Source organism: Chiroxiphia lanceolata, chromosome 20 (assembly GCF_009829145.1).
Source record: "Chiroxiphia lanceolata isolate bChiLan1 chromosome 20, bChiLan1.pri, whole genome shotgun sequence".
NCBI classification, from domain to species: Eukaryota; Metazoa; Chordata; class Aves; order Passeriformes; family Pipridae; genus Chiroxiphia; species Chiroxiphia lanceolata.
Window position 1 is genome coordinate 7766679 of NC_045656.1, and position 27329 is coordinate 7794007.

The 27329-nt window shown below is 42.7% G+C and overlaps 1 protein-coding gene across 7 annotated transcripts in view; it reads left to right on the plus strand.

Moving 5' to 3' along the window:
• SPECC1 (sperm antigen with calponin homology and coiled-coil domains 1) overlaps positions 1-27329 on the plus strand; it is a 92271-nt gene that overhangs the window by 16747 nt on the left and 48195 nt on the right. For 5 of the 7 annotated variants that reach the window (XM_032707399.1, XM_032707404.1, XM_032707405.1 and 2 more), the window contains 2 exons: positions 4196-4372; positions 7236-7371. In XM_032707399.1, coding sequence (XP_032563290.1) covers positions 4226-4372; positions 7236-7371 — 283 coding nt within the window. In that variant the 5' untranslated portion in view covers positions 4196-4225. Of the gene's footprint in view, positions 1-2717; positions 2917-4195; positions 4373-7235; positions 7372-18095; positions 18339-27329 lie in introns of those variants that run through there. The other 2 variants (XM_032707401.1, XM_032707403.1) reach the window with 2 other exon arrangements.

The following is a 27329-nucleotide window of genomic DNA, read 5'->3' on the forward strand; positions in this document are numbered from 1 at the left end:
TGCTATGTAATTTAATTTCTGCAGATATGCTAATGATTTTTATTTATTTAATAGTGTAACTCCTAAGGTTTCTTGACTGTGAAATAACATTGCTCATCATCACTCAAATCAACCTGTCTGTTCCTTTTAGTTATTCAGAATAAAATAGCATTTAATAGTCAGCAGAATGTGTGTCCTGTAAGTTTGTTCTGCAGAACTGGTGAATTCCTCCTTTGATGGACAGCCAAGTCTAAAGATCCCAGAGACCTGGTGTTGTTTCTGCTGATGCTGCCTGCCTGTGAGTTAGGATAAAGTCTTAATCCAGGTTTTCTAGCCATAAAATGGGGATTATTCTAGACTGGTTCCAAAAATTTTTATTAATAAATGCATGTAGACTGATTAATAAAGAAATGTCTAGGTTCCCAGTCTTTAATAAAGCAGTAAAATTTCAAGTAAAATGGACTGTAAAACCTCTGCCAACTGCCAAAACAGTCCACATTAAAATATTCCAAACACCCTTTAAAAATACCAGTAAGAAAGATGAAGTGCAGAGCATGGCTTGAATTTTTAAACACTGATGGCTGCAGGGAATTCAGAGGATTACTGAGAGAAAAAGCTCTGTCAGGACCAGCTTTACATTTTGGTAAACCCTCTGATTATCTCATTTGCAGCACCTGTTTCAGAGGAGAGCGTTTATTCAGACACCACTTTTTTGAGTGTAAAAGATTTAGAAAAACCCCCCAAAAACTCTGCAGTTTGGAAGTGAGTGGCAATAGAACTGATTTTGCTGCTCTGAAGCAACACGTTGCCGTGAGCCATCATTTATTTCAGCATGGAGTTGCTTCCTCGTGTTTTCAGAGGAATGCTACAGGGATTTAATTGTGGCCAGGTAATGATTGTGACCTGCTCTGGCTGATGCCAGAGAAAGACTTTTTTGAATCTCGGGATTCTGTTTGCTTCCTAAGGAAAAGTTCCCTGTGAAATGTGAAGGAATGAAAAATAAGATCATAGAGGTCCAGGTGTTGCTTGGAGCGAGTCCTTTTCTGTGAGAGTGGACAGAAACGTGTCTCATCTGAAACCTCCTGTGACAGAATGGGTGTAAACCCAGTGATTTTTGTCACTCTGCAGAAGCAGCTTGGTTGTGTCCCTTGTGGAAAGATGCTTCTCTTTCAAGTTTCTCTCAGGGTAGCCTGGAGATAAGTCATAATCCCTCTGTGGCCCTTGGGGAAGGAAATGCTGATATTTGGTTAAAATACAGTAGAGTTACTTCTAAGACAAGTAGATAAGAGCTGTATCTGATGTTTTTAGTATAATCTACTATAAGCTGTCCCTGTGTGTGCTGTTTCTACACCAGAATTAGAGAAACCCCTTTGCCAGCATTGGGTTTCCCAATTGCTAAGTGGCTGCAGGCATTTGGAGTATCTAAGTTGTATTTTGGTTGCCAGTTCTCTGTTATTTACCTGCCATGAGCCTTTTCATAATGCTGAACTTGTGGGTTTCCCATTGTCCCAACTGCTCACCACTTCCATGGAGCTTTTTTATTTTGTTTGTTTTACTCTAAAGGAATAAATTGAATTTGGAGGAGAGGGAAAGCTGATGTTGACTCTGAGAATGGGTTTCCTGCTCTCATCAAAGAGCAGCAGGACTTTTCCCCCCTCTTTTTTTTTTTTCCTTTGGAAGTAGTTTTATTTAGTACTACTCCTGAAGCAGTACTTCTAATAACTCAAATATGTGTCACCTACTTAGGAATGAAAGCAGCTTAGGATGTGTGCAACCTGGTTTGATTCTTTGAAGTACGTATAAGGCCTGTGGAAAGTCTTGGAATCCCACTTCAGAGATGGAAATCTTTATCTACAAGGCAAATTCAGCTTAGCCAAATACCTGAGAAGTCTTACCTCCATCTTTTACAAATGCCAGTTGTCACAGAAATACATAGGAAACTAATAATAAACACCAGTAAATCCAGGTATTTCTTCTCAATTTTAGTTTCATCTGCTTGGTGTAGTAAAATATTATTAAATCCACATGGAACATAATTCAGGTATTTTTACATGAAAAAGCCAGTTTGCCTCAGGCTACTGGCTGGATTTCTTGAGTTGTGGTGTGCTTTTTTTTTTTTAAGTACCTATTTCTTCTACTTCTAACATCATGGTCTAAAGAGCATATCACTCCACTGCAACTTTTAGATGTTATGGATGACTCAAAATTAAATTCTTTTGGATACCAAGAAAGCATCTGTACAGCTTAAGGCAGGAAAATGAGAGGTATAGTTATGAAGAAATCCAGAGGGTATAACAAAGCAAAATGCATGAGCAACCACTGGATCTGAAAAAAAACCCCAAAATCTGCATAATTTGGAGATCTCATCAGGAAGAGAATTTGCTTGTGTAGTTGCTCGCTCGCCCATATAAATACAGTGGATGTTAAAAGCCAGTTAAAAAGATGAAAAGCCTATTAAATGATAGGTTTTTAAATACTGTAAAGCAGCAGAGTTTGCTAGGGTGGCTCGTGAGCTGTGGGAACACTAAACATTATTATCTATTGTAGAATAGTTTACGTATCTGCCAGGGCTTTAAAAGAGCCAAGTGATCAGCATAATCACCAACAAAGACTCTAATGAGATCAGGGGATGGCTCCACGCTGGATGTGTTAAGAATTTTAATGGAGTAATGACTATACTTAGCAATAACTACCAACTTTTTTATTTCTTTATTTAGGAGCTGAGAGGTTATTGCTGTGGAGAGAGGAGACAGCCCCCCCTGTGAGAGGCACCAAGGACAAATAGAGGGAATGTCACTTGCTGGCTTTGTTCTCAGTAAAACAGCAGCAGAGCTCTTGACATCCCCTTCTGCCTCTGTGCAGCAAACGCTCCCTGAATAGGCTGTGCTGGCACCTGCACGGGGCTGTCACTGCCAAACACACCTTGGCCCCAGACAGGTTTGTGTCCTGGGAGTTCAAGGAGTGTTCTCATCTGTGAATGGGAAATGAAGCACAGAGCAAATTACGAGATGTAAAACGTGACCAAAGCCCTCCTGCTGACTCAACCAGGAATAAACTGTTCCAGCCCCTCCGTGGAAGGGGTTCACTGCCCAAGCCCCCACCAGCCCAGCTGGACTCCTCCTCTGAGCACTGGGCTGGTCTGTGCAGATATTCTGGTTACCTGTTTAACAGCCAAGATGCAGGTTGGCCTCTGCCTACACGAGACTGATCCACGGCTACATCCTGTGTCTATTTTGGAAAATGAGGAAAAGTGTTGCTCATCCTGAAGTGGAGGAGGGCAGGAGTTATCAAGCAATCTCCCCTCCCTCCCACTCCCAGCCCAGCAGGCTGCTGGGACTTTTAAAAAATATCCATATAATTCTTTTATTCTGCTCGTGGTTTGGATTGGGTTACGGCTGGTGAAAATTTATGGCTTTAGATCTCCAGGAGTTGAGGGAGCTGTTTAATTGGCAGCTGTCAGCCTGCTGAGAGAAACAGGCTAGTTGTTCCTGCTGGCACATTAAATGTGTTCAGCTATATCCAAAAAAAGGAAATTGCGTCTATTTGCTGATTCCTGGCAGGATTTCTCTCTTGCATAAGCACATCTCTGAGGAATAGTGGATCTGGATTTTTGTTTGCAAAGAAGTTGATTATTTCTCACCATATTTTGTAAATCTTAGTATTGTGAAACATCTTTTTATCACTGTGGCAACATCAACTGCTGCTTCTCTAGAAGACTCTGATAAGTTACAGATTCTATATTTTCCATCTAACTGAGGAAACTCGCTTCTCATGTGACTTTTAAATAGTGAGTATTCATTCAGTTGAAGATGCTGGATATAACAGTAAAAGAAATAATTTTCTCTTTATCCCAAGGTTGTTTTCAATTGCTGTGGACTTCAGTGTTCTCACTCTTTCATTGTGCTTCAGCATTCTCAGGTGTTCTGCTGTGCCTGATAGAAGTCTCTGACTTAGACAGTCACAACAAAAGTCAGTGTTCCTTCATGTTATCAGCTGGTTTGAAAAATATAAGTGGCTGCAGCCTGCTCTGAAGGACTCTCTAGGCTGAGTTTTGGTGTGGTTAAGAGAGGAATCAAGTTTACCACAACCTTTTCAGCCCTTCAAACTGGTGCCAGATATCTCAGTTGCTCTCTTTCAGGTAACAGAAAGACAACTTATATTTTTGTGTGAATGTATATATATTTTTTATATAAACTTTTTTTTTTTTTTTTTTTAGGGTCTGTAGACTGAGTTATTTGGGAAGAAAATGAAGAGCAGTGCCAGGCCTTGGAGTGCAATGGCAAAGCAAGGGAGCCATGGGATTGACAGAGGAAAATCTCTTTCCACCACCTCAACAGGAATGAAGACATCCAAGTCCTCCACTTCCCTGGCCTTTGAATCTCGGCTCAGCAAGGTACTGACCCACAGGGACTGTGCAAGCATTCCAGCCCTGTTCCAGGTTAAAGCTTAGGTTTAGTCCTGGAATAATACACCCTGAGACTTGGAGTGGGCTCAACTGCTTTATCAAGTGTAGGGAGATCACAGTTATGTTGTGTATTAGACTAATGCACGTTTCTGGGAGTATTTTGCATGTGATGGGGAGGACACTGTATCTCTACACTCTGTGTGAGGGAATTGCCTAAACTTTGAAGACAGAAGAAGATAAAAGGCAAATTCTTAGTTCAGCTGATGGTTACATGTGTAAAGAAATTCAAAGAGATTTATTAATGAATTTCCAGAATTCCTAAAAACCTGTGCCTCTCCCTGCAAGGCAAAATATATTAACAAAAGTTATTACTTGCAATGGAACAGATGTTTTTTTTATGAATCCTATCTTTCTGTACAAATATATTTTAAAATATACTTCCGGTAAAGTAATGTTTTCAAGAAAATGCAGTAATACACCTGAAATGCTTTGCAGCCAGCAAACAGAAATAATCTGGTCATATAAATACAGACCAAAGTGCAAGTAATGAAAATAGACCACGGGTTTCCTGCTTAAAACTGTTTCCAGTAGTAAAGTTTAGTGAACAATATGTAACAGGGTACAGTATTTTAATTGAGAGGAGCTTTAAACTGCATTGTCACAGTTTCTTGAGCAAAGGATTAATTTATTTAACTTGCTGTATAGACTCCTAAATGCACTTATCAATTGGATATTTCAGTCCAGAGCTCCAGGCAGGTTATGTCCAGCACTGGAGTATGTGCTGTGTGGCTGAGGCACACATCTCTGAAGGAATGCTACTGAAGAGACTAATCAGGAAATCTGATATGATTAATTTGTTCAATTTAGTGTTAAATGTAGAGAGATTTCTTCCTAATGACTGCTAATACCTTCAAATTGTTGTTCGTCTGCAAATGCAAGATCAAAGTGGTTTCCTCGAGGAAAGGGAATAGAAAAGGCACCATAGTTACTGCTGTAGGAGAGGACACATTGAAGAAATTATTTTAGAGAAACTGCAGAAGTCTCTGAAGGTCAGAGAGTCAGGTTGTTCCATTCTCCTCCTAAGAGTGAGCTGACAAAACCTCGGCCAGGAGGCAAAATGTTCCCTGTTTGGTATCCTGGAGCACGTCAACACTTCAGCTATGGAAACTTATGTGCTCACAGGGTCCAGGAAACCACAGACTCTGAGTCAAAGGAAGAGATGAAAGGGGGAAAGAATTGGAGTTGAGAGATTTCATTTTGTTGAAGTGTTTCACATTCAGGAACCACTTAAACAGGGACAGTGCTTGTTGTGTGCTCTCTTTGCTTTTAACCCGAGCAGTGGTTTTCAGCCTGTGCTTCAGGGACCCCCTGGGTGTCACTGGACAGCTTCAAAGGAAGTGGGTTTTCATTTGTGGAAACAGCTTGGGGGTCCACAAACTGAAAAGGATAGGAAAATGTACTGCTCTAGGGAGGCTCTCCAAAGCTTTGGTCTTAAAATGCTTAAAGTATTTTTCCCAAAATTAATTAGAGGCTGAGAAGTCAGCTGAGATAAAAAAAGTTCTGAGATAAACTACTACTTGCTGAAGCAACATAATTTCAGTGTTTCTGCTTGAATCTTATCTGCCTGGTGCTTGTGTTGCATGGGTTCCTTGAGCAGGCACTTAGAGCAGACTTGCATTACCAGAAATCCCTTCCCAAAAAAGACCACACAGCAGCAATGGTTCATTGTATTCTCATGTATAATAAAGCTGGGTAAGTTATAGTGATATCTGCTGATATTTTTTTTTTTAATAATACTGTAAAATACCCTGTAAATCAAATAGGCTTCTTCTGAGCCTATGAAAGTAATCAGTATTAATCTTTAGAATTCTGCAACTTATCCGTTCTGAAAACCAATGGATTTTTTATTTTTGCTCTGAATTATTTCCTTAATGAAAGGAAATGAGAAACAAATCATTTCTTGTGAGCAGACTTTTCCATTTCTCTTCTACTGAGTCCTTCAGTCCCCAGTAGAACAAACAGTATTAGGTCCTGCCATGAGATCATCAGCCATCTTTGCTCATGACTTTTCAGTAAACAATGAGGTAAAGAGCTGCAATTGTCATGTGTAAGACAATGGATTTCCAACTGGAAATTGCATTAGATCTTGCTCTTGTATTTTATCATAAGCCTGAGCTTCTCAGCTAATTGATTTTTCCAGATTTCAGCTTGCTCTCCCTCCTGTTCTTTGCTCACATCACCTAGTTTATGATGCCACGAAGTTTGGTGACTCCTGTTTGTCAAACGCAGAAGGAACTGGCAGTTGCTTGTTGGAATAGCTCAGAAGTCTCTTCAGGGGATCTAAAGTCACTCTTGGGGCAAAACTTTGTGAACCAGCAGATCCCTTTAGGTTTTGTGTTTTTTTTGATAGATAGATTAAGGACCAGTTATTTGCAGCTTTGCCATAGCGTGTCAGGCTCTATAACTGGCACTTCTCTGCACAGGCCCAAGTACCCAACTAAACATAAACTGGTGAGGAAATGTGATGAATGCTGTTCAGAGTGAGATCTGAGAAGCCAGAGCTGCCCAGTAAACTACTATTGTAAAATATTTTCTCCTTGCTTTCAATTATTTGCCTATTTGAACACTCTTTCCCATTTTCACTCCTCACTGATGAACAGCGTTATCTCTTCACCGACTCCACAGAAATCTAGAACGCAAAACAAAAATTACGTAGTACGGTTATCAAAGCACTCTTCCCATGGGGGTTCCTTTATGGAAATGTTCCTTTTCTCCAAGGAACCCTGCATTTTGAACTACTTGATGGGGACATTCGAGGTCCTGATGTGGTTGCTCCCCGTCTGTGTTGCAGCTGAAGCGGGCGAGCAGCGAGGACACGCTCACGAAGCCCGGGGCAGCAGCAGCTTCTGGAGTCTCGAGGCTGAAGAAGACCATCACAACAGGAGCCATTTCTGAGCTTGCTGAGAGTCGACTGAAGCCCTGCACAGGTACAGAAAAAGGGGAGGGGGGTAACCCAGGTTCTTATCAATATTTCCCTTGGAGTGGATTAGAGTGAAACGACACTGAATAATCGGTGTCTGAAGACATATATAGGTAGGGTTTATTTTAACAATTTTGTTTTAACAGGTATGTTAGCATTTGGGGTGTTGTCATCTGTATTATCTATCACAGGGATAACCCCTGGGGGGAAAATGCATAAGGGAGAGTAAGGAAAGACAGGATAAGGGTAAGGGAGAGTAAGGGAAAGAAAAGCTGAGAGGGGTCCAGCGATGGACCTTGGTAGTTGCAGCTTCCATGTCTGTCAGTTGAAGTGGTGGCCTTGATCCATTGGGGGTGAAGGAGGGAAGCCCCCACACTCAAAGAAGTTATGAGTTACTGTATCTATGGTTAGTGTCACAGGGCATGCCACGAGCTTCCAAAATCTCCTGGGAGTGTGCTGAGTTTTCATGAGGGGCCTGGCAAAAGGGTTTTTCCCACCTTTCAAGATTGGTGGTGGAGGGGGGGAGATGGGCTTTGATGGGCCATCAGAGGTATAATGCAAAAGTTCTGCAGAAGTCTGCAAAAGTCCCTCGGCAATCCTAGAATGCACAAATCATTAACCGTTTCAGTCTCTGACAACGTACAAAGGTTCTGGAGGACAGTCTGTGCCACGTGCTGCGAGTGAGATCCCAGCGGAGTGTTCCCTGTCACCCCTTGGCGGCAGAGCCATAACTTACCTGCTGTAATAGGCACACGCTGCGCCTTGCATCCCACACCCCACGAGCCAGCACAATGAAGCTTAAAAGGGAGAAGCTGCGGGTTTCGGGAGCCGTCAGGGCACCCCACAGCAGCCAGGCGGTGGCGCCGGTGGCCCGCGCCCGTCCCGTCGGGGCGCACGGACACACAGCCCAGCGCTTCCCGAGAGCGCATCCCGTGGAGAGCTTTCTTTCTTGGGTTTTCACCATCCATCAATAGCGTTCTCTCTCTTCTCCCTCCGCTGAATGAGCGGAGTGGTTATCCCGCTGTTCCTGGGACGCAGCAGGCGTGAGAACAAAGAGCCAGCCCTGCGCACCCTCATGTAGAGCTTGTGCTCCGGAGCTCTCCCCTCAGCCTTAGCCCCGGGAGCTTGTTCCCATTGCTTTCAAACCTCAGCCTGTTTCTAAAGGCAGCGACACCATCTGCATACCAAGGGCTTCTGTGCAAACGCTTTGCTTTCCCCCAGGAGCTCAGCAAACGCTTGCTTTTGTCTGCTCCCTGGTGGCATTTCCAAGGGAATGTGAGATCTTATTAAATTTGACCGTGACCTCCCTATTTGTCACAGCCTCTGCAGGTTTTGGCTACGTGACAGAACAATGTTACTGACCAGAAAGAGATTTCTGTTAAAAAAACCCCCAACAACAACAGCAAAAAACCAAAAAGAAAACACAAAAACCCCCCAACCAACCAACCCCCCCCCCCCAACAACTTTTTATACCCCTGGAAGAAAACCGTGGGTTTTGAAACAGCACAAATGCTTCCCAGTAACCAAAAAACAGATCCTGTTCTGCAGTTAATCGGTGTGTAAATCCTCAAATTTAATAGTGACGAGTGGTATCCAAAGGAATTTGAGATTCATGAGCCAATAAAAGAGGCATGATGCTTGGGAGGAGTAAAGGGAGAAAACCTGTACAGATGATGCAGCATGGGATTCTGGGAATGCAGCCAGGGAAACAACACTGCAGGGAGTCCAGAATGGAATACGTTTGTCAGATAAAAAAATATCAGCACTGGAATAGAGAGCCCTCTTCTGCATGCAGCTATAATAACTGGGATTGGAGGAGGGATAAGATTTATGATGATGACTACTTTAAATACAAAGGATAAAATGGTTTATGGAGGTCAGGTTATGTCTGCGTACTGCTTTGCCAGTTTAAATTACATCACTGGGTCTAATCTCATATATTGCTGCTTTGCATCAGCATTTGTAGAAGTAAGAATGGGAATATTAGTGCTAAATGCAGAGAGTGCAAGTGTGGATCTATGTGTACTGTGTACATAAATGTTATGTGCTACCCCTCTAAAAATTTTTTTAACCCAGACAGAACTGTCCCTATTACAGGTATGTGTATGGAGAGATCTGTATCTTAAATGTCTGTTTTTAGAGTGGTTTCATAGTTCAAAAGGGTGGTTAGAAATCCAGCTGTGTGCTGAGAATGTGTCACTGTCGTGCCCACTGAAAGGTACTTGATATTAGTGAGCAAGGTAAAAAAGCTGAATGCTGCTTTTAGATTGTCAGACTGTGGAAAAAATACCAATTGGCACCCTGAAATACAGTGTATTGTTGCTGGGGAGAACTAAGGATCAGTATGACACAGAGCACAACACGTTCCAGACAACATAAGCAGAAAGGGAGAGAACATTTTCAGCTGCTATATTTTTTATTGAAATGGTATCCCAAATAGTCTGTGATCAAGATGCAATGCTGACTGACTGTGGAGCTAATCCAAGTGATAATGTTCCAGTAGCTGGGGAATGCAGATGTTTGTGTACATAGCCAACTGTGTAAATCTTGAAGTTTTGTCCTGAAACCACTCTCTTTGGGTTCTTTGATGGCCTTCATCTGTTCTGTGTTTGCCTTTCATGTCTTGACTGCAGGCATTATCTCTCCCCCTTGGTTGTGCTTCTTAGGTTGGGCCTTCTTTGTCTGTTATTCAAGTGAGTGATTTGATTATTTTACTGAAATGACATATTAGTTCCAGCTGCACTCTGGTGGTACTCAGTTGGTGTTATAGCATTGTGTGAGAGCAACTAAAGGCAACAGGGTATGGAAATAAAAAAAGCTTAGGTTTCTTTCTTCTTTGGGTGTGACTGTCCATCATTTGTGTGTTGACCTTGAGCAACAGCACATGTTCCAGATGCTGTAGGTAATAAATAACTGACCTCAGGATATAGAGTTGTTTGCTTAAATAGAGTTGTTTGTGTGCTGCCCTTGGCGGAGGTTTAGTTGTTCATCCCAACCTTTTGTTGACAGAACTACCCCCATCTGCCTCGTTGGGAGCTGACACAGTAAATCATAACCAATTTTAAAGGGGGATGAGGCCAATCCCATGTATCCATCCTTGGCAAGTGGAGTTGAGCCAAGGGAAGTGGAGGCTGATTCTGGTTGGAAGTTCTCTACTCTGATGTTTGGCTTTGTAGCTGCTTGGCAGTTTCGAAATCCCGAGTGATGGGAAATGACATGCAGGGAGAAATAAATGTCTTGTATTCAGCTTCCTTATCCAAAATCCAAAGTGTTATGTTTTTCTGTGTGCTGTCCTGCAGCAGCAGCTTGGGTTTATGTTAAAACCAAGCTTACAGAGCTCTGGTGTTGTTTTTAATGTCTCAGTAGATGAAAAAGAGCTGGAAAAATTGCAAAACAGGAGGAAGAGGTCACTAATCTTGAAAAATGTTGATTTTAATGCATGTACCTGTAAAGCCATCCAGTTTAAGAAGCCATATAGCAAATAAATGATTGTAAAATGTTTAAAAAGAGAAATGTATATATTCATGAGAAACTAGGACTCTCTTTTAAGGTTCAGGACTGTAGGAAATCAATGCCTTTTCAGATTCTGCTCCTTTGAGGTTTGCAAGCCAAATAACCTTAAAAAATGCAATTTCACAGAGAATTTCAAAAGCTTCTTATGTGATCATATACCTCTCAGGAAGAGCATTGCATGGTAGGAGTGGTATGCAAATGGAAAATTGTGAGGTTCAGACAGGTGAAATTACTTTCTCAGTGGAGTCCAGAAGTCATTCCAAATCCTTGCTCTCAGTTCTGTCACTCAGTCCCTACAAACTCTCAGTTCAAGCACTTTCTGAAGACTTCCCTCAAGGCTGCCTAGTTTAATCATGTTCCTGTGCTTCCTTGATGTTGTTTCAGTGACAGCAGCTATAATCTGCCAGGTTGAGCAGGAACCAAAAAGAGTCTGATGCTGGACATCAGAGAGCAGGGACAGCCAGGATGTGTGACTGGGCTGTGCCTGGCCACGTCACCCAAAAGCATTGGGAATACTTCAGGTATTCCCATTTCTCACAAATATATTGATTTTTATATCAAGCTCAGCCAGCTCCAATATGAAGTATCAGTTATCCTTGAAATACAAGTAATATGTAGCTGTACTTTGTTTTCTCAGGCTGCTTCATCAGATCATTTATTTTTTCCCACATAAAGGCTAAACCTCTCTAGGCCTATTGAATTTGCCTTGGAAACAGCAGGAACCTGTCAAAAAACAATGCTATTATCACCTAATTTACTATTTATAGACGTCCTGGGTATTTTACTGACAAGCTCAGGATCTCTCAAAAGCCCAAAGCAGAAGACAGGTGCTATAACTTCTCACAATGACTGTGGGATGTGTTATTTCTTTGGAGGCTGGGAAGAAGCCAAGATGCCAGCAGGACTGTGAGGGATGGCCTGCTGTGTCATCCCTTGCTCCATCAGAAATGGCCGTTTATTTTTATGTACAGAACGAGAAATTCAATACTTGGCATGAGTTTTCAGCCAAAACAACAAAAGTGTGTTGCTTTGTGTGTTCCTGCAGAGTTGATCAACATCCAAGGTTGGAGATGGTGCCAGTGCAGAAGTACAGAGGAGGCAAACTCAAAGAAATTAAGAGTTTCAATTATCTCCTCAGCATTTAGTGTTGAGGCTCTGAACTCTGCAGGTTACCTGGACAAAAGCTACAGCTAATCCCAGAATGGAACTCTGCCAGCATTAGAAATGAAGCTGCTGTACAACACAGGCTGTTGTTTATAAACCCAGTAAATTAAACAGGGAAATAAAAATACCAAGAAATTTGGCATAATCAGTGAAAGCTCTACAAGGGCCTGAACGTTACATTCCCTTGTGGCACAGTTTAGGATGAACAGTGTTCAGCTCCAATAAGCTGTTCAGCTCCATCTGTTTTGATGAGTTTTTCTGTGAAATGTCACCCACATTCCTGCCCAGTTGTCAGAGTTAATATCCCACTGTCTGGATGTGATAACTGTATATCTTCCATCCCATCCTAGTGCTGGCAGAGCACATACCATTAGTCCATTTGCCCATCGCTGTTTGCTTGTCATGTAGTTTATGTGAAAAGAACAGTTTTTGATTTTTCTCTGAAACAGTTGCTTGCAGCTTTTCTGTGCAAATAGTGAAGATACTCAGAAAAAAGGCTTTAACTGAGTGAGGGCAAGTGGAGTGGTCCCTGCCAGCACTGGTGTTAGTGTTGGGAAAGAATGAGCTTCACTTGTGAAACTTGGTCACCAGGGCTGGGTTTCAGAGGGGACCCTGGTCTGTGGTGTTATGGCACATATCAGTCATTAGATACACTTCTTTCCCAGCAAAATTGAAAATGTGACAGACTATAGGTTTCAAAGCTTCCTGATGTTTTATAGAATTGTCATTTCGAGCTTGCTATTTGAGAATAATGTGTGGACTCTATCAAATTTACTGCCTTCTTTCAGCCAACTTCTCTGCCTGGCGAGTGTTTGCCACTTTCTGATGTGGGGTAAAAATTTAGGTTCATGTGAAGCTAATCTAGACCAGAAGCCTTCTTTACGTGGCCAAAAAATTCAAGAAAGTATTTTTTTTTTTTTTTTTAAGAAAAGCTTTCTTTAAAAAAAGAAAAAAATCCTTGGAAATATCTAATTGACATTTTAGTAGTTCATAAGATGCTAATGCACCCCAATTAGGACAGGAAAAAGGAAAGTGATTTCTTTTGAAGGACAGCTCTCTGACCTTGGGGCCCTTTTACTCTCCCATACATCAGTTTTTGACAGTGCCTGCTTTTTGTGATCTGTCACATCAAAGGGCTGCTATAGGTTTGTGAAAGGTTGCTGCACTTTGCATTCAGGCTCGTTACTGTCTCATTTTTCTCGTGAACGATAGTGCCAAGTGTGAGAGACACTAATGAGATCGGTATGTTCTGTTCCACGAGGCTTCACTGGAAACCAAATCTCTGAGCTCATCTGGGGTTTCCCAGGAACCGTAAATATGCTTTAAAACCTCATCTGGAAAGCCAGTTGCATTTTTCTACCCCTTCCAGGTACAAGACACAGCTCTTGCATAATTATTCTTTCTTACAAAAAAAAAATTGAGTCTAGCTCCAGAACTGCTATAAAAAGGAAAGGAAGACTCAAAATATTGCTTTGTCAGGCTGTCATTCAAATTGGCAAAGAGTACTGCAGGGTTTTAACATGCAAAGCAATGGAAATGTGTCTGCATTTGCATCCACATGCAGCTGGATATGCAAATTGACATCTACACACACCTCTAAATATCTGCAAAGATGTTTAACATATTGGTACAAATATGAACCTGAACCTTAACCTCCCTGACATTCCTTAGCCAAATATTTCCTCCGTGTGTGATTTCCCCTAGTGTGATTTATCCACTAACCTCTAAAGAGAAGGCTCATGAATTGAGGTAGATCAAATTTGGCATTCCAGATTTAGATTATGGCAGCTACCTGTCAAGTTTCTCTCACTTTTTCTTACAAGGATTCTTTTTCTTGTGATAGCCTGTAAATACAGTTGTTGACTGCTGATGCCCTTGCTGAAAATGTTCCTGTGCAATGTTTGTTGCCACGTTAAATTTTCATGTTCCTCTAAGCTTTGCTCTTTCTTTCTGTAACCCGTGGATAGTTCTGCATCTTGAAATGGCTGGGGATGGATGCTGCTTCACAAGACTGTTCTTCAGGCTTCTTTTTGCCCTTGGTAACTGGGAATGGAGTGAGAACAAGGCAATTTAGAGGCTTTCTGGGAGGTTTTCTGATACCTGATCCTGTTACGGATAACAGTTTTTTTGAGAGGCATTCACAGGCTGTCTGCAGTCATCTTGCATTATTAAACAAGTAGGAATTAACTTCTGCTGACAACACTGCAGAATGTACCCTTTTCAGTATTCTTGCTGTCCTAATCTGCTGCACAATTCACATTTCCTGCACTGAATCTCTATTAACACATTCTGAGATTCTGATGCAACTTCTGGTTAAAACCACCTGTCAAAGAGACTCTTTTCTCAGTGTATATTCCCCTGAGAATGACTTTGCTGGCACATGCACACCCCTCTGGGACTTGAGCCAGTTAAGAGGATTCAGTGTGTGGTAGGGATACTGAAATGCTAAATCTTAAAGGCTGTAATGACTTGATTCATTAAATTGTTGACAGTTAATTGGCTCAAGCCAGCATTTATAGGGGAGATCCATTACAGCTGTAAGCAAAACTGTGGTGATCACAAAAGCCTTGCTGGGGACTCCTAAACAGAAAGGGGAACATGCCTGGATGGTCCAGGAATAGCATAAATCTATGATCTCTCAGCTTGTTTTCATTTCTTTTCAGGCTTCTTTACTGAAGTTGTTCAGCAAAGTTCAACACAACCTTGTGCTGACTACCTGCCCTGGGTTAATTATCAGCTTTCCCTCAGCTGGTTTGGAGAGAAACGATCCTTAACACAAATTCCCTGGGCCTGAATGTCTCGCAGCCCGAGTGCCTTGGCAGGGTGCCACGGTGTTTGCACTTCAAGAATGGGAGGGAGCAAGGAAAGGAACGCAGAGCTGGCCTGGTCTGACAAGTATTGCATATCAGGGGAGGGCTTGGCATTCCTTGTATTATTTTTTTTCCCCACTGTTTGGTAGTTTGGTGTGGGGTTTTTTTAGCAGCTTTTGGCTTACATTGGATCTCAATACTGTAAAGTAAGAGGGGAGGGATTTACAGCCACATCTCAGATGGGTTCCTGGAAGGCTGTAGTTCTGTGCCATGAACTATGATCTCACCAAGTATCCTCACCACCAAAAAATTGGTTTTAGCATGGTTAAAAAAAGCTTTTCCTCCTCTGGGTTTTGACTGTAGATGTGTTATATTCCTTACCCTTTGGGGTCCACTACTGTGCATGATATACACATTCTGTAGATTTATTTTCCCTGCTACTTAAGTACTTGGTGCTCATAAAATCTTTAGCATTAATGGAAAAAGTAGAATGTGAGCAACTTCTTTAGATCTCAGTCTTCTGGAGGCTACCTGGCCCCTGCAAATCTGAGATCATTCTGTGGCATCTTCCCACTTTTTCTTTAGAGCAGGGATTCCAATTTGATCAGAAGTTACATTAATTCATCTGCTGTGTTGTGAGATTAGGATGTGAAGAAAGGTTATGCCTGGCAAGTAAGTCCTGTCACTTGAGTGGTGAGTTGAAGGAATCATGTATGTCACACCTTGAGTAATTCGTTCCCCTTCTCACTATAAAGGAAAGGAGTGTTTCTGAGGTTTTATTGGCAGTTCAACAAAGTGCAAAGGGATGAGTCAAACTTCATGCCAGGGAAGAAACCAGCTAATCTGCTTAATAGAGATGAAATTCATTAATTCATTTTTATACCATTCTTACTGAAGAGGAAGGGAAAGTAATGTAAAATGTTCAGATAACCAATAGTTGCCTAGGATTTAGCCATGTGTCTGTTGTAGTTTATTACCTAATCACCATGCTAGAAGTCATACTCCTTTTTCTTTTCCCCCAGTTTGAACTTCAAGCTCCATAAACAATAATCTCTTATCCATGACTTCTGTTCAGGCTGTAGCCGTATTTTAAAACTCATGCCTTACCTTTCACTATGGGCCTGGGCTAGAAGTCTTTTGCCTGACATCATTCTCCCTATCTCAGTGTTAGAATGTTCTGACTTAGTTTCGTGCCACTGACAAAAATAACAGATTGGTTCTCCCAGCCCTGACTCTTCTACAGTGCTCAGATTTCAGGTGTGTTTGCTCTGACTCTGTGATTACATCTTATAATTACTCCAGGCTTGCACCCGTGCTGCACTGGGACCCTGGTACACTATTCCCTTTTGTGGTTACAGAAACAGAAAGCAGGTGATGAAATAATAAAATGCTCAGCTTCAGGATTTATCAACCCAACAGGGACTCTCAGCTAATGTAACCCCTTGGGTGAGTCCTGTTGAAGAAAACCAGAAGTCACTCTTTAGTCTGTCATAGAAGAAAATATCTTTGTCTGGGAAATACATTTCAACAGCAGCTGGAGGTTGGTTGTACCTTGGAAAGGGCAAGTGCCCATCCTAATAAGATACAAGACCTGAGGTTGTAAGATGACTTCTTAGAAAAAGAATGTGCTATCACTGATCCCTTTTTATGGAACTTAGATGCTTATTCATTAAACAAAACGTTTTGTACTTGGCATGTCATAAGACAGAAGTAGACAGGAGTTGTTTAATGTCATCCAAATACAGACAGCTGTATGAAAACTTTTCACTTCATCCATAAAGTGTCAAAGGAAGAACAATGGAAAATCTGTGACTGACAACTAATTCACCCTGTTACACTGAAACATTAGCAAGATTCTTTCTATCATAATGAAGGATCTCCAGGTATTTTATTTGAAACAATGGATTCACAACTAGCTAGCCTGAAAATAAACCACACACAATTAATCTATTTTGAGCCTAGGAGACACATTTATTATTTCTGAATTTATTTTTAACTCTTTTGGTGAAACCAAGACTTAAAATGATTGTTGATTATCCACACAATGGGAACTGATCACCGGAGTCATTCAGTATCCGTGTTTCCCATGTATGTCAGGACTCCCATTATTGAGGAGCATCTTGATTTCTTTGGAAGATGGGCTGTTGGCCAAGCCCTGGGTAGGCCTGCCTTGTGCAGCTGCTCTTGCAGTACCAGTCACAGACAAAAGTACTGATAGAGATAGGGCATGTAGATCATGTTTGTGGTTAGAGTGTCGGTCAGGTTTGGTTGTTGGCTTTTTTTAGTGCTTGAAAGAAGTAGCATGAGGGGAAATTTGGAAATAATTGTAGTTATCTTTACTTTGATAAAGAGAATTAGGTTTTAATATTATTCAGTGTATCCTGTATATTGTTGTGGTTTTCTTTCATGATATGGATGTGAACTTGCAATGTGCTGACTGTTCTCAGCACCAGTGGAGGCTGAGAGCAGCTGGGGGTTCTTGCCTGACCCAGGAATAGCCCCAGAGGATATCGGAGCAGATCTGATGGATGGGACTTGTCACCAAGGGCTTGTGCTCACAATCACGGTCAGGTTTTCTGAGGAGTTCAGTCTCCATTTCAGTGTCATAGATATCTGTGTTTTCAAAAGATGCTGAGCATTTCTGAAACTTGGTCCCCTAATTCTTGTGACGGTTTAGAGCCGCCCTTGCCCAGACATGTCAGTGCTGTGCTCAGCGGTGTAGTTACATCTGTGGGCAGTGTCTGTTTGCTCCAAGCACGCTTCGGGTGTCGTGAATTGGGGAAAATTTACGCTGCTTTTGGCTGCTCAGGTCTTCGCCGAGGGTCTGCCTTCCTTCGCCCCCAGCTGCGTTTCAGCGTTTTGCTCCGAAATAATCCCGCTGTACGGCCTGGAGCCGGCCCTCTGGCCAGTCACCACGGCTGCTTCGGGGCAGGGAAGCTCGGCTCGAGCTTCCAGGTGATGTCCTGGGCGGTGGTGGAGCTCGGATCCCGGCTCCCCGGGGGAGCTCGGATCCCGGCTCCCTGGGCGATCCCGGCTCCCTGGGGCCGCGGATCGCAGCTCCCCTGGGCGATCCCGGCTCCCTGGTGGAGCTCGGATCCCGGCTCCCGAGGTGCGGCTGCCCCCCCGACCCCGCTCGGAGCCGCTGCAGTTCCCGCGGCGGCCGCGGGGTGTCCCCGGCGCTGCCCCGCGCGGCTCCCGCGGCTCATTCCCTGCCCAGCCCGGCCCGCGGAGCGCAATATTGGAATGAGGGAGGAGGGAGAGCCACCACAGCTGCCTCGGCGGGAGCCGCAGCGCGGCTCCGCCGCCAGGAACTAGGAAGGCGCTGGCTGGCTCTGCCCGCCGGAGTTGGCTGGAGCGCAGGGCAGGGGCAGGTCCGCGCCGAGCCCGGGCATGAGCGCCCAGCCGGGGCCATAGAGGAGCTCGGGAGGAGCCCGGCGGCCAGCGGAGATGGGCAACCAGCCGGGGCGAGCGGAGGAGCACGAGCAAGGTCTGTAGGGGCGGCGAACGCGGGGACGGGGTTTTGTTCTCGGGGGCTGGACCGCGGCGTCCCGCTGAGCCGGCACAGGGCTGTTGTCACAGCTAATGCCGGTGGCTTCCAGCCTGCTGGGGACACCGCTGCTGTTTGCCTTGCGCCTTGTAAATGCTCTTTATTGCCGCTCCCCGTACCTGCGATCGCAGCACCGCGCTCAGGGGAAGCTTCTCTGGAAGGGATCCTTTGGAGCAGAACGCCCTGCAAGGGAGGGACCCCGCTGGCTGACAGATTATTTTACACAGCCTGCATGATGCAGCTAAAAAGTTACGAGGCTGATGTAGTGATGTGCACGCAACTTGTCAGGATCTGCAGCTTGGCTGTGTTAGCCTTCACCCATTGTTCGTGGCCTGAGGCCTGAAATTTTCCAGGCCTTAGAATTTAAAATGATGCCTTTGTGGAAGGTCTTCCCACCATTGTCCTTTCAGAAGTGTAGTGCTCTGCATGTTAATCAGGAGCAGATTTCATAGAAAGCCAAGAGCTGGTATCAGGTAGATCTCGTTCCCCTTGTGCCAAATGTCTGCACTGTGCACAGCACGGCTGGTAATTTGTTCCTGATGCCGCGGAGCTGCTTTCGTTGCCTTTTTATTTTGCTTGTTTCTCAAATGCTGAATGAGGGGTAAAACCCAGTAGACCCACTGATCTCTGCTGCTTATTTCTTAGTTTCTGTTCGAATTCAGAACCCCCTAAAGCACATAAAACCCACAATCGGTTGTATTTCCTGGCACTCCTGTTTCTTGCTGTTGCCATGGGAATTTCATTCACAAAATTCCATTTAAGTTGTTATTGCTTGATCAGGGTTTTTTATAACTTCGGATTAGATATGTAGGTATTGTTTTAAAAGCAAATACAAATATACCTGATCTCTAGTATTGTCAGGGAAAGCAGACAAGACTGCATTGCTGCTCGGGGATCTCTCACAATAGATCTGCCAGCAGTGCTGGAACAGCAGTGAGGTGTAGTGAGAACTCTCTGGCACTATGTTAATCAGCAGGCTAATGAAGAACACAAAAGCTGCCAGTATCCAGTCACCAGAAGAAATGCTGCCCTAAGGGAAAGTTAAACTTCAGGCTGGAAAGTATGGCTGCCTACATCCTCAGTCCCCCAAAACTATATTTCTCTGGCCAGCTATAGAAGTTTTGCTGGAGTTAAACATGTTTCTGTCATTTAGGAGGGATAATATTGACAATAAACTAGGGGAGACCTGGATAATGGCAGGGGGAGGGACACTGCTGACTTCTGGTCAGTCTGAGAAAACCAACTCTGATTTTACAGAGGTGGGATTTGAACAGCTTATTATTATTAACAGAGATGATAAATGAGCATGGAGACCCCCCGTGGTTTTGGAAAATCTCTTTCATCCTTTGTTTTCTCTTGTCCTGTGATTTATTTTATTTTTGTTACTGATGGGACAACAGAACAGTTATACTACTGTTGCACTCAAGCAGTTTTAAAACTATTCTCAGTTTTTAAGTGTAGGCTGTACTATGCCTTGTTTTAATATGTCCTCACCGTTTGTAAGTATGAATAGGATTGAAAAACAGTGGTTTGTATTGAATTACGTGCTCAAAGCTGTGTTCAATGGTGAAAAGACTTTCAGGAACGTTTCTGCTGACAAAAAATTTCTGACAACGTACTCCTTGTGTGTGAGAGCTCTGGCTTTGGAACTCAAGATAACACGAAGGCATTTAAAGCAGAGTTTGTGTTGGGTTTTTGACAGGTAGGATGTAAAAACTTGTTTCTCACATTAGAATGTAATACGTGGAAGTACTTCTGAGTTTAGTTTCTGCTTGGATGGACTTAATTCAGCTCTCATTCAGGAATACCTGCACCTTGAATAACTGTCTTATTCTTTAAATTCAGGCTTTTAGAATAACCAAAATAAACCCCAGGAATGGGCCTCTTTATTGAGGCTTTAACTACAAACACCCAAGCTGTGACCCGTTTCCCTGAGTGTGATATTCACAGTAATCTTGTTTATTTACCTTTTCAGGAAACTTTATGGACATGGTATGGCTCATCTCTAAGTCTTTGACACCAAACTTAACCATCTTGGGGTACTGGGAGCAGATTTGTAAAACACTTGCTCCTCCTCTTGGTGTCAGTGGACAATGAATTCTTGAAAAATCTGATCCTGCTATGATACAGGTTATAACCTCCAGTAAAATACTTATTTTCATAGATTTATGAGAGTGTTATGTACTTTAACAGGTTTTCCTGTTAAGTGTAAGTTCTGGATGGGCTGGTCAGTGCTGTCAAGGAACAGGAGGGAAGCAACTGCCCCCAAGCTGAGCAGATGGAAGTTAACATGTTAATACAAGGGAATCAGAAAAAAATGGGACTACCTGAGGAAGGGACTGTGGAGGGGGAAAGACAGGGAAAAGTAATCCACTGCTGGTGCTTGATGGGAGTGTTTTGAACAGAAAACTTTAAAGACTCTGTAACAGCCCAATATAATCCCAAATTAATCTCCATCTTGCTAAGAGCCTACAGTGTCTAACAAGGATTTGAGAGCATTGCCTGTAGTAATGTTAGATTCTATAGGCTTTTCCTGGCTTCTAATTTAAAACTTATTATAAACCTCTTTCACAGTCATTTGTAGGAACCTGTGTGGTGTGTGTGACCCAAGTTTGCATCACTTGTTTGCCAAAACTCTGCTATTTGCAAGCAGTTGGCTTTCCTTGGCTATACCTGAGTGCTCTGAATATTCATTTTTCTAAAGCCTGTGGAGGTTTTAGGATGAAAACACCTATAAAGTAGTACAGAAAGAGATGTAAAACAACAGTGAATGTTGCTGCAGTTTGTCAGTAGAGTAGTTTTGTGCTTTTGAAACTGGCTACCCCAAGCTGAAGGAACCATTGGTATATAAACACAGGCCAGAGCACCTGTGGAATAGCTGGAACATTTCCTGGGAGTTGTACGGAAGAATCCAGTGTTATCCAGTGCTGTGTTTATTGGGAGAAAGCCTTTCAAACATAGTTTGCCTTGGAAACAGTGAGGCCTCCTGTTATTTCTGAACAGGAGCTCTAACATTCTTTGACACTGGTTGACACGGTGATGGTGGGGTTTGTTTATCCTCTAAACATCTGCAGGTGATGTGATGATTAATATGTTTGGGAAGAGGTGGAAAAAAAATGACTCCACACACAAAAACTTTCTTGAAAGAGTCACTTGAATGGGAAATGTTAACTTCTCTAGTTGGAACAAGGTGACGGGTGGGGTTATCCAAGGGTTAGACTTTTTTTGGGACTGTGTTTATTTGTAAAAGATGCTTACATGGCTTGGCTGAGGATATCAAGTGTCAGTGCATACACTGAACCAGTATTGATCTGCTTTCTTATGTCTGTTTTGTCCTGGCCCAGGGGCTTGAGGAGATTCTTCAGTGTAGGGTATATAGTTTGTAAAACGTAGGAGACTTTCAAGATAAAGAGTATCGTAGCAATGTATTATTTCTTGTGGTTTCTGTTTTTTGTTTCTGGGGTAGTCACATCTTTTCTGAGTGCTCTCTTTACTCTCCCTCATCTGCTTCTCTCCCTTTCTTTCTCCTAAACATGGGAGCCGTTCATTTTAACTCTGCTGTGTGTCAGAACACCATTTCTGCCAAGCAAGAGCTCAAGAGACCAGATGAGTTTAATGATGGTGTGGGGGGAAGGGAGGGAGGAGAGAGGGGCCAGCAAAGCTAATGAATCACATAACAGCTTTCATGGAAATACCGACAGCAAGTCATGTCCTCTTGGAGCTCGGGCACTGAGCCACAGACCTTTTGTTCCCAGTGGAGCCAACAAACCACAATTTGCTCTCCAGTGGATAGTTTAATTCCTTAGTCACCTCTCCCTCCCACAAGTCATTCTTGCATGGGGGGGTTTACAAATGCTCTCATTTTTCAGCGTAGTAACACACTGCTGATTAAACTGGTATTGAAGAAGTTTATTTTCCCCTGGAGGGTAATTTTTACTTGACTTAAGCTTCTCTTCCAAGGCCAGTTAGGGCCAGCTCTGTTGGTTAGTCTTGTGAGGTGGCTTGACCGGGCTGACACTGATAAATGGGTTCAGGAGTTACCGACAAACAGATGTCAGTGGCAGCGTCTCCTCTGCTCCCAGGCCAGGGAAAGGGGAACAGCCAGAGACTATGTCACAGTTTGGAATGGCCTCTTAGAGGAATTTAGTCACGAGTATGAGTAACTTGCTGCCTCTGAAATTATCTGTTTGAGGCAGAGTGAAGTGATAATCTGAGTTCCCCTGATTCCAAGTTGAATGCTAAATTAATGGAAGAGATCGTCAGTAAGTTCTCTTACACTAAAGGATCTTCCCAACAGTTTTCAGCGTTGGCTGGGAGGATGTGCTGAGTGGGAGTGCTTTCTCCATGGGCTTTTACAAGAAGAACTTTCAGGGCATGGCAAGCAGCAGGATGTGGTTTATGCATTTTGTTTTGTGTTAGCTTTTTTTGCTGATGAAAATTAAAGCCATTCTTGGATGAGGGCAGGGAGCTGCTGGGAATCCTGCTGAATGAGCTGTCAGGAGGAGCTTGTCCTATGGTTAGATCTCTGCAGATGTTGCTTTTGCCCCAGTGCTGGTGGAGTTCTAGGATCTATCAATAGTAGATTTAACATGCTAGTAAATCTAAAAGTAATTTTCTTGCTGACTGTTTCATTAGTTTAGTTAATATGCTACAATTGGCTTGACAGTGGCAGAGTGACGAGGAAACAGCCAGGGGATGGTTGTGATTTTGTTGGTTCTGACACAGTATTAAATGACTCGAAAGAGGAGAAAGGGTGAACAGAGGAGGGAATAATGCTGGCTTTGGAGGAAAAGGAAAGCTTGCTTCTTTTTGTTTGGGTAATATTTGGCTCCTCAAGATCTTAAAGTTGTAAAGCTGGCCAAAGAAATTTAAGCAAGTGTTACCCCTTGGTCTTCCCACTGACACCTGCCAGAGCCCTGGAGGTGCTGAGGAGTTTATTTGGAAGCAGTCCTGTGTTTTGGAGCTACTAGTATTTCAGCAAAGTAATTTCTCTTATTTTTGTTTCCTTGTTTCAATTCCTCCCCTATTTTGCTAATTTACTCTTCATAAAATCTCCTGATTTCCACAGGGAATGCAGCTTTCAAAACAACACAAAATTGTAAAACCGAAGCAGAGTACTTCTCTGATTTCCTTGGCACTGCATTGCTTGTGTAGGACTTAATTTGATTTTTCTCTGATTCTCACAGGCTGACAATAGAAGATTGACAAATATTTGATATTTTCATTATTTTCTGAAACTTTCCCATGCCGTATCTCCAGGCAATTTGAACACAGTGATTAAAGATGATACAAGACTGAGGATTTCTGATAATAGACACCGTTAGATTTTCCATGCATCAACTTTTTTCTTAGTGCAATCCAAAGTAGACGTGTGTTCACAGATCTCTTTTGGAATGTTCCATCCATTATATTTCGTGGAGCAGTAATGTTTTTCCACAAGCATCGATAGATATGGATTGCATGTTCTGAGGCAGAGCGCTCTGTCCTCGTGTGATCTGGGATCATCAGTCAGTTCTCTCAGGCCATAAATTCCATCAGGGCTGCAGTTTTCTGCCCTTTTAATCAGGCTGTGGAGCACACAACGAACAAGCTCCATGTTTTTATCAACAGCGAAATTTAAATGTGAAGCTCTTACTGGAAAATTTGATATTTACCACTGGAAAAATATACCCTTGGGAAAGTGCAAGGATAACATGAGTTTGCAGGGTCTGGTTCTGAGCACACGTAGGGGATGTGTTGGCTGAAACAGGGACATATATTTTTTCCACTCATTACCAGCTCTGTAGGTTTTGTATCTTGATTGGAATTGGTTCAGTTGCGTAGGAAAGCTTCTAGGGATTAAGTAAATGTGCCCATATCCCATGAGCAGACTTAATGTGCCTCTCATATTCTTGTCCTGATGGATGCTTTGGTGCAAAGTGTTAAAATCATTGCTACTCAAGCAAGGAAGAATTTCACCAGCAACTTCAATGAAGTCATTTTTATTAATGTATGAAATATGGAAAGGGCCTTAGGGACAGGGTGCAGTTAATCCTTTGACATACTGTACTTATGTTGGCTGACTTTTCTTTCTTCCCATACTGAACTGTAGTTTATCCTTAACCTTTCTTTTCCATGGATTGGCGACCAATATTCAGAATAATTTGATGAATGGTAGTTAAATGTGTTTTGATTGCTTTCCATGGTCTGTCTCATTTCTAAACCAGGATGATACAACTGACTGGAGGAATCCCATCCTGTACTAAGGATAGAAAGCTGGTTTAATTAGTATGAATAAGGCAGAATGCAAAGGTGGTTTCTTCCCTGCATTTGAAGGATATTCTTTTGTATTTTTCACACCCTAAAATTCTGCATTTTGCCATTGCAGCATTTATACTGGAGATGTGGAAATCCTTATAATACCAAATAATGATGCCTCATATCAGTTTAATAGGGGTTGTTTCTACAAGGGTGTGGATGATGATAAATTTGTTGGCAGGAGCTGAGTTCTCTGCAGGACAGGGGAGAGAAAGACTGTCAAAAGTATTACTGAATACTTACTCTTGTAGACAGAAATGCATATGATTCCTGAATAAACCAGAGGTAATTCCCTGTGCTTGTGCAAAACAGAACCAGCTCAGCAATAAGGTCCATTAGTCACAATTACCAGCTGGTAAGTGGGGATGAGGCTGAGTTTCCATGAACACAAGTCATTCCAGGGACTGGTATTCTCTGCTCTGAGAAAGCTCCTCCAGAGTGCAATAGCCCTGGTGTTGTCTATCTGCAATAATGTAAAATAGTTGCTAAATTGCAGCCTGTAGAGAAAGCGTTGAATTTTGCCTGTTTAAGGATGAATTCTCAGAATCCTGTTGTTTGGGGTTTTTTTTAGAAGAGAAAAAGAAAAGCGTAAAAAAATTAGATGACCAAGGAGAAGTGGGTCTAAGTCTTGTTCCCCAGAGCATGTAATGTCAGCCCTAACGCTGGTGTTCTGCTGCTGGAAGGGGACAAGGTGCTGGTGTTGTGTCCATCCCGGTCTGCAAATATTCCTTAGATGGAAAGAGTGTTCCAGAAAGTGGTGCCATTCATTTAAATCTTCAGAGTTTTTTAAACTTTTGTCTAATGGAAGGCTGTGTGCTCAAGACAGTCTGTTTTCAGCTGAATAAAGCAATGTATAGAAATATTTCAAGTTCTGTTTCCAGACCTGCTGAAGTACATGGCAGTAACTTTGCTTAAGCCTAAGCTGAGTATCCATGTGCTGATCCCTCTGTCCTAGGCTTACAATCTATCTTACCCCAAGGGGGGAGGCACAGAGCTCTCATAGTATTTCTCCAGGCTTTTCCAGAGCAAAAGCTGATGAGGATGGAGGCATCAGAAGGGAAGGGACAGTCCTCTTTGAGGGGCTGAGGATATTTCCGCAATCTTTATCTTCTGGATCTTGAGAAATGCTGCTTTCATAAAACCTTGTTGAGTTTGAAGAATGGACTAATCATGTTAGAAATTACTCTCAGCCTCCTCCACACATAGTTTCTTTGAGGCTGCTTGACTGTGGAAAATCTTTGACTGATCTTTTAATTAAAAGCTCTTTTTTTTTTTAGTGAGGAGTCGAAGCTCTTCCTGCTTTGAAGTGGGCAATGTTTTATAGATAAACATCTCATTATGTTACGAGCTTTCTTCTCTCCCCTTCTGTCTCATTTCTTTTCTTGATGTGTCTCCTTCTGTGTTGATAGTTTTAATGATTTCAGCGCCATTCCCAGTATCAGGACAGTGCTGATCGGCTCCTTGGTGCTGTGCTGGGCAGGGCTGAAGCTCTGGATGAGCTGTGGAAATTAAACTGCAATCTTCTCCCCACCCCCTCACAGAAGCAGGCTGGAAATGACCATAAAACTGGGTTTATTAAGTGGCCATCACGTTTCAGTAAACAAAAGTCAGTTGTAACACCAGTGCAATGCAAACTGGTTGTTAAGCATTAAGCAAACAATTTGGGGGGGGGGGGGGAAAAGGCCTCTAGATTTTAAGAACCTCCTTTCATGTTTCCATTTTTTAGCCCTTTTCCCCATTCTTACTGGTTTAGTAGGGTTTGAGAATTTGTGAGGGAAGAAGTTACTTTGGCTCAGTCAGCCCTGGCCTTTTGGGAGTGTGGGGCAGCATTCCTGCATGGGAGGGCTCAGGTCATGGATTCCTCATGCATTCCCTCCACAGCAGTGCTGTGTAAAGGCATTTTCTACTACTCTGTTCCTCTGTGTGGCTCAGCTCCCTCTGTGGTACTTGCTGAAGTGTTTGTGGGAAGGACAGTGAATTAAATCATGACCCACCTCGAACAAAGAAAGCAAAAGGGGGATAAAGCCCCATGAAGATATCTTTATAACCATGATATCTTTATAGTTCCATGATTCAATCCACAGTGTGCCCTCAAAGTTACAGGTTGAATAAATTAGCCTTCTACTTGTGAAAATGTTGATATTAAGCATTTCCCCACTGTAAAATTGCTTTTTGGTAATCCTTCATGCTTATAAAGAGATGTCATATAGATTTTGATGGTTAGAGGAGTGATCTGATCCACAGCACATAATGTGTCTGGAAGGAGCAGGATTCTTCATACTTTTCTTTCCAATTGGATTCTTGGACTAGGAGATTTTAGGAAACTCCTTCATTAACTTCCAACCACAGATCATATTTAGTTGTGTTCCTCCACAGGGCAGATACAGTGGTTGTCACATCTACATGTACTTGCTGATGGCCATTATTAGCTGGGTTTATATGGTTAGATTTAGAGCTGATTTTTTGTTTGTTTGCTTTTTAGTTTCCTGTACTTCTCAAAACACTCAACACTGGTATTCTATCTATTATAATTGTATTTTCCAGAAATGGCAGTACAGCTGTTCTGTCACCACTGTGAACCCAGTAAGGGCTGAGTGCTGAAGTTCTGGGCTAGATTAGCTGGGAAGCTGCTTT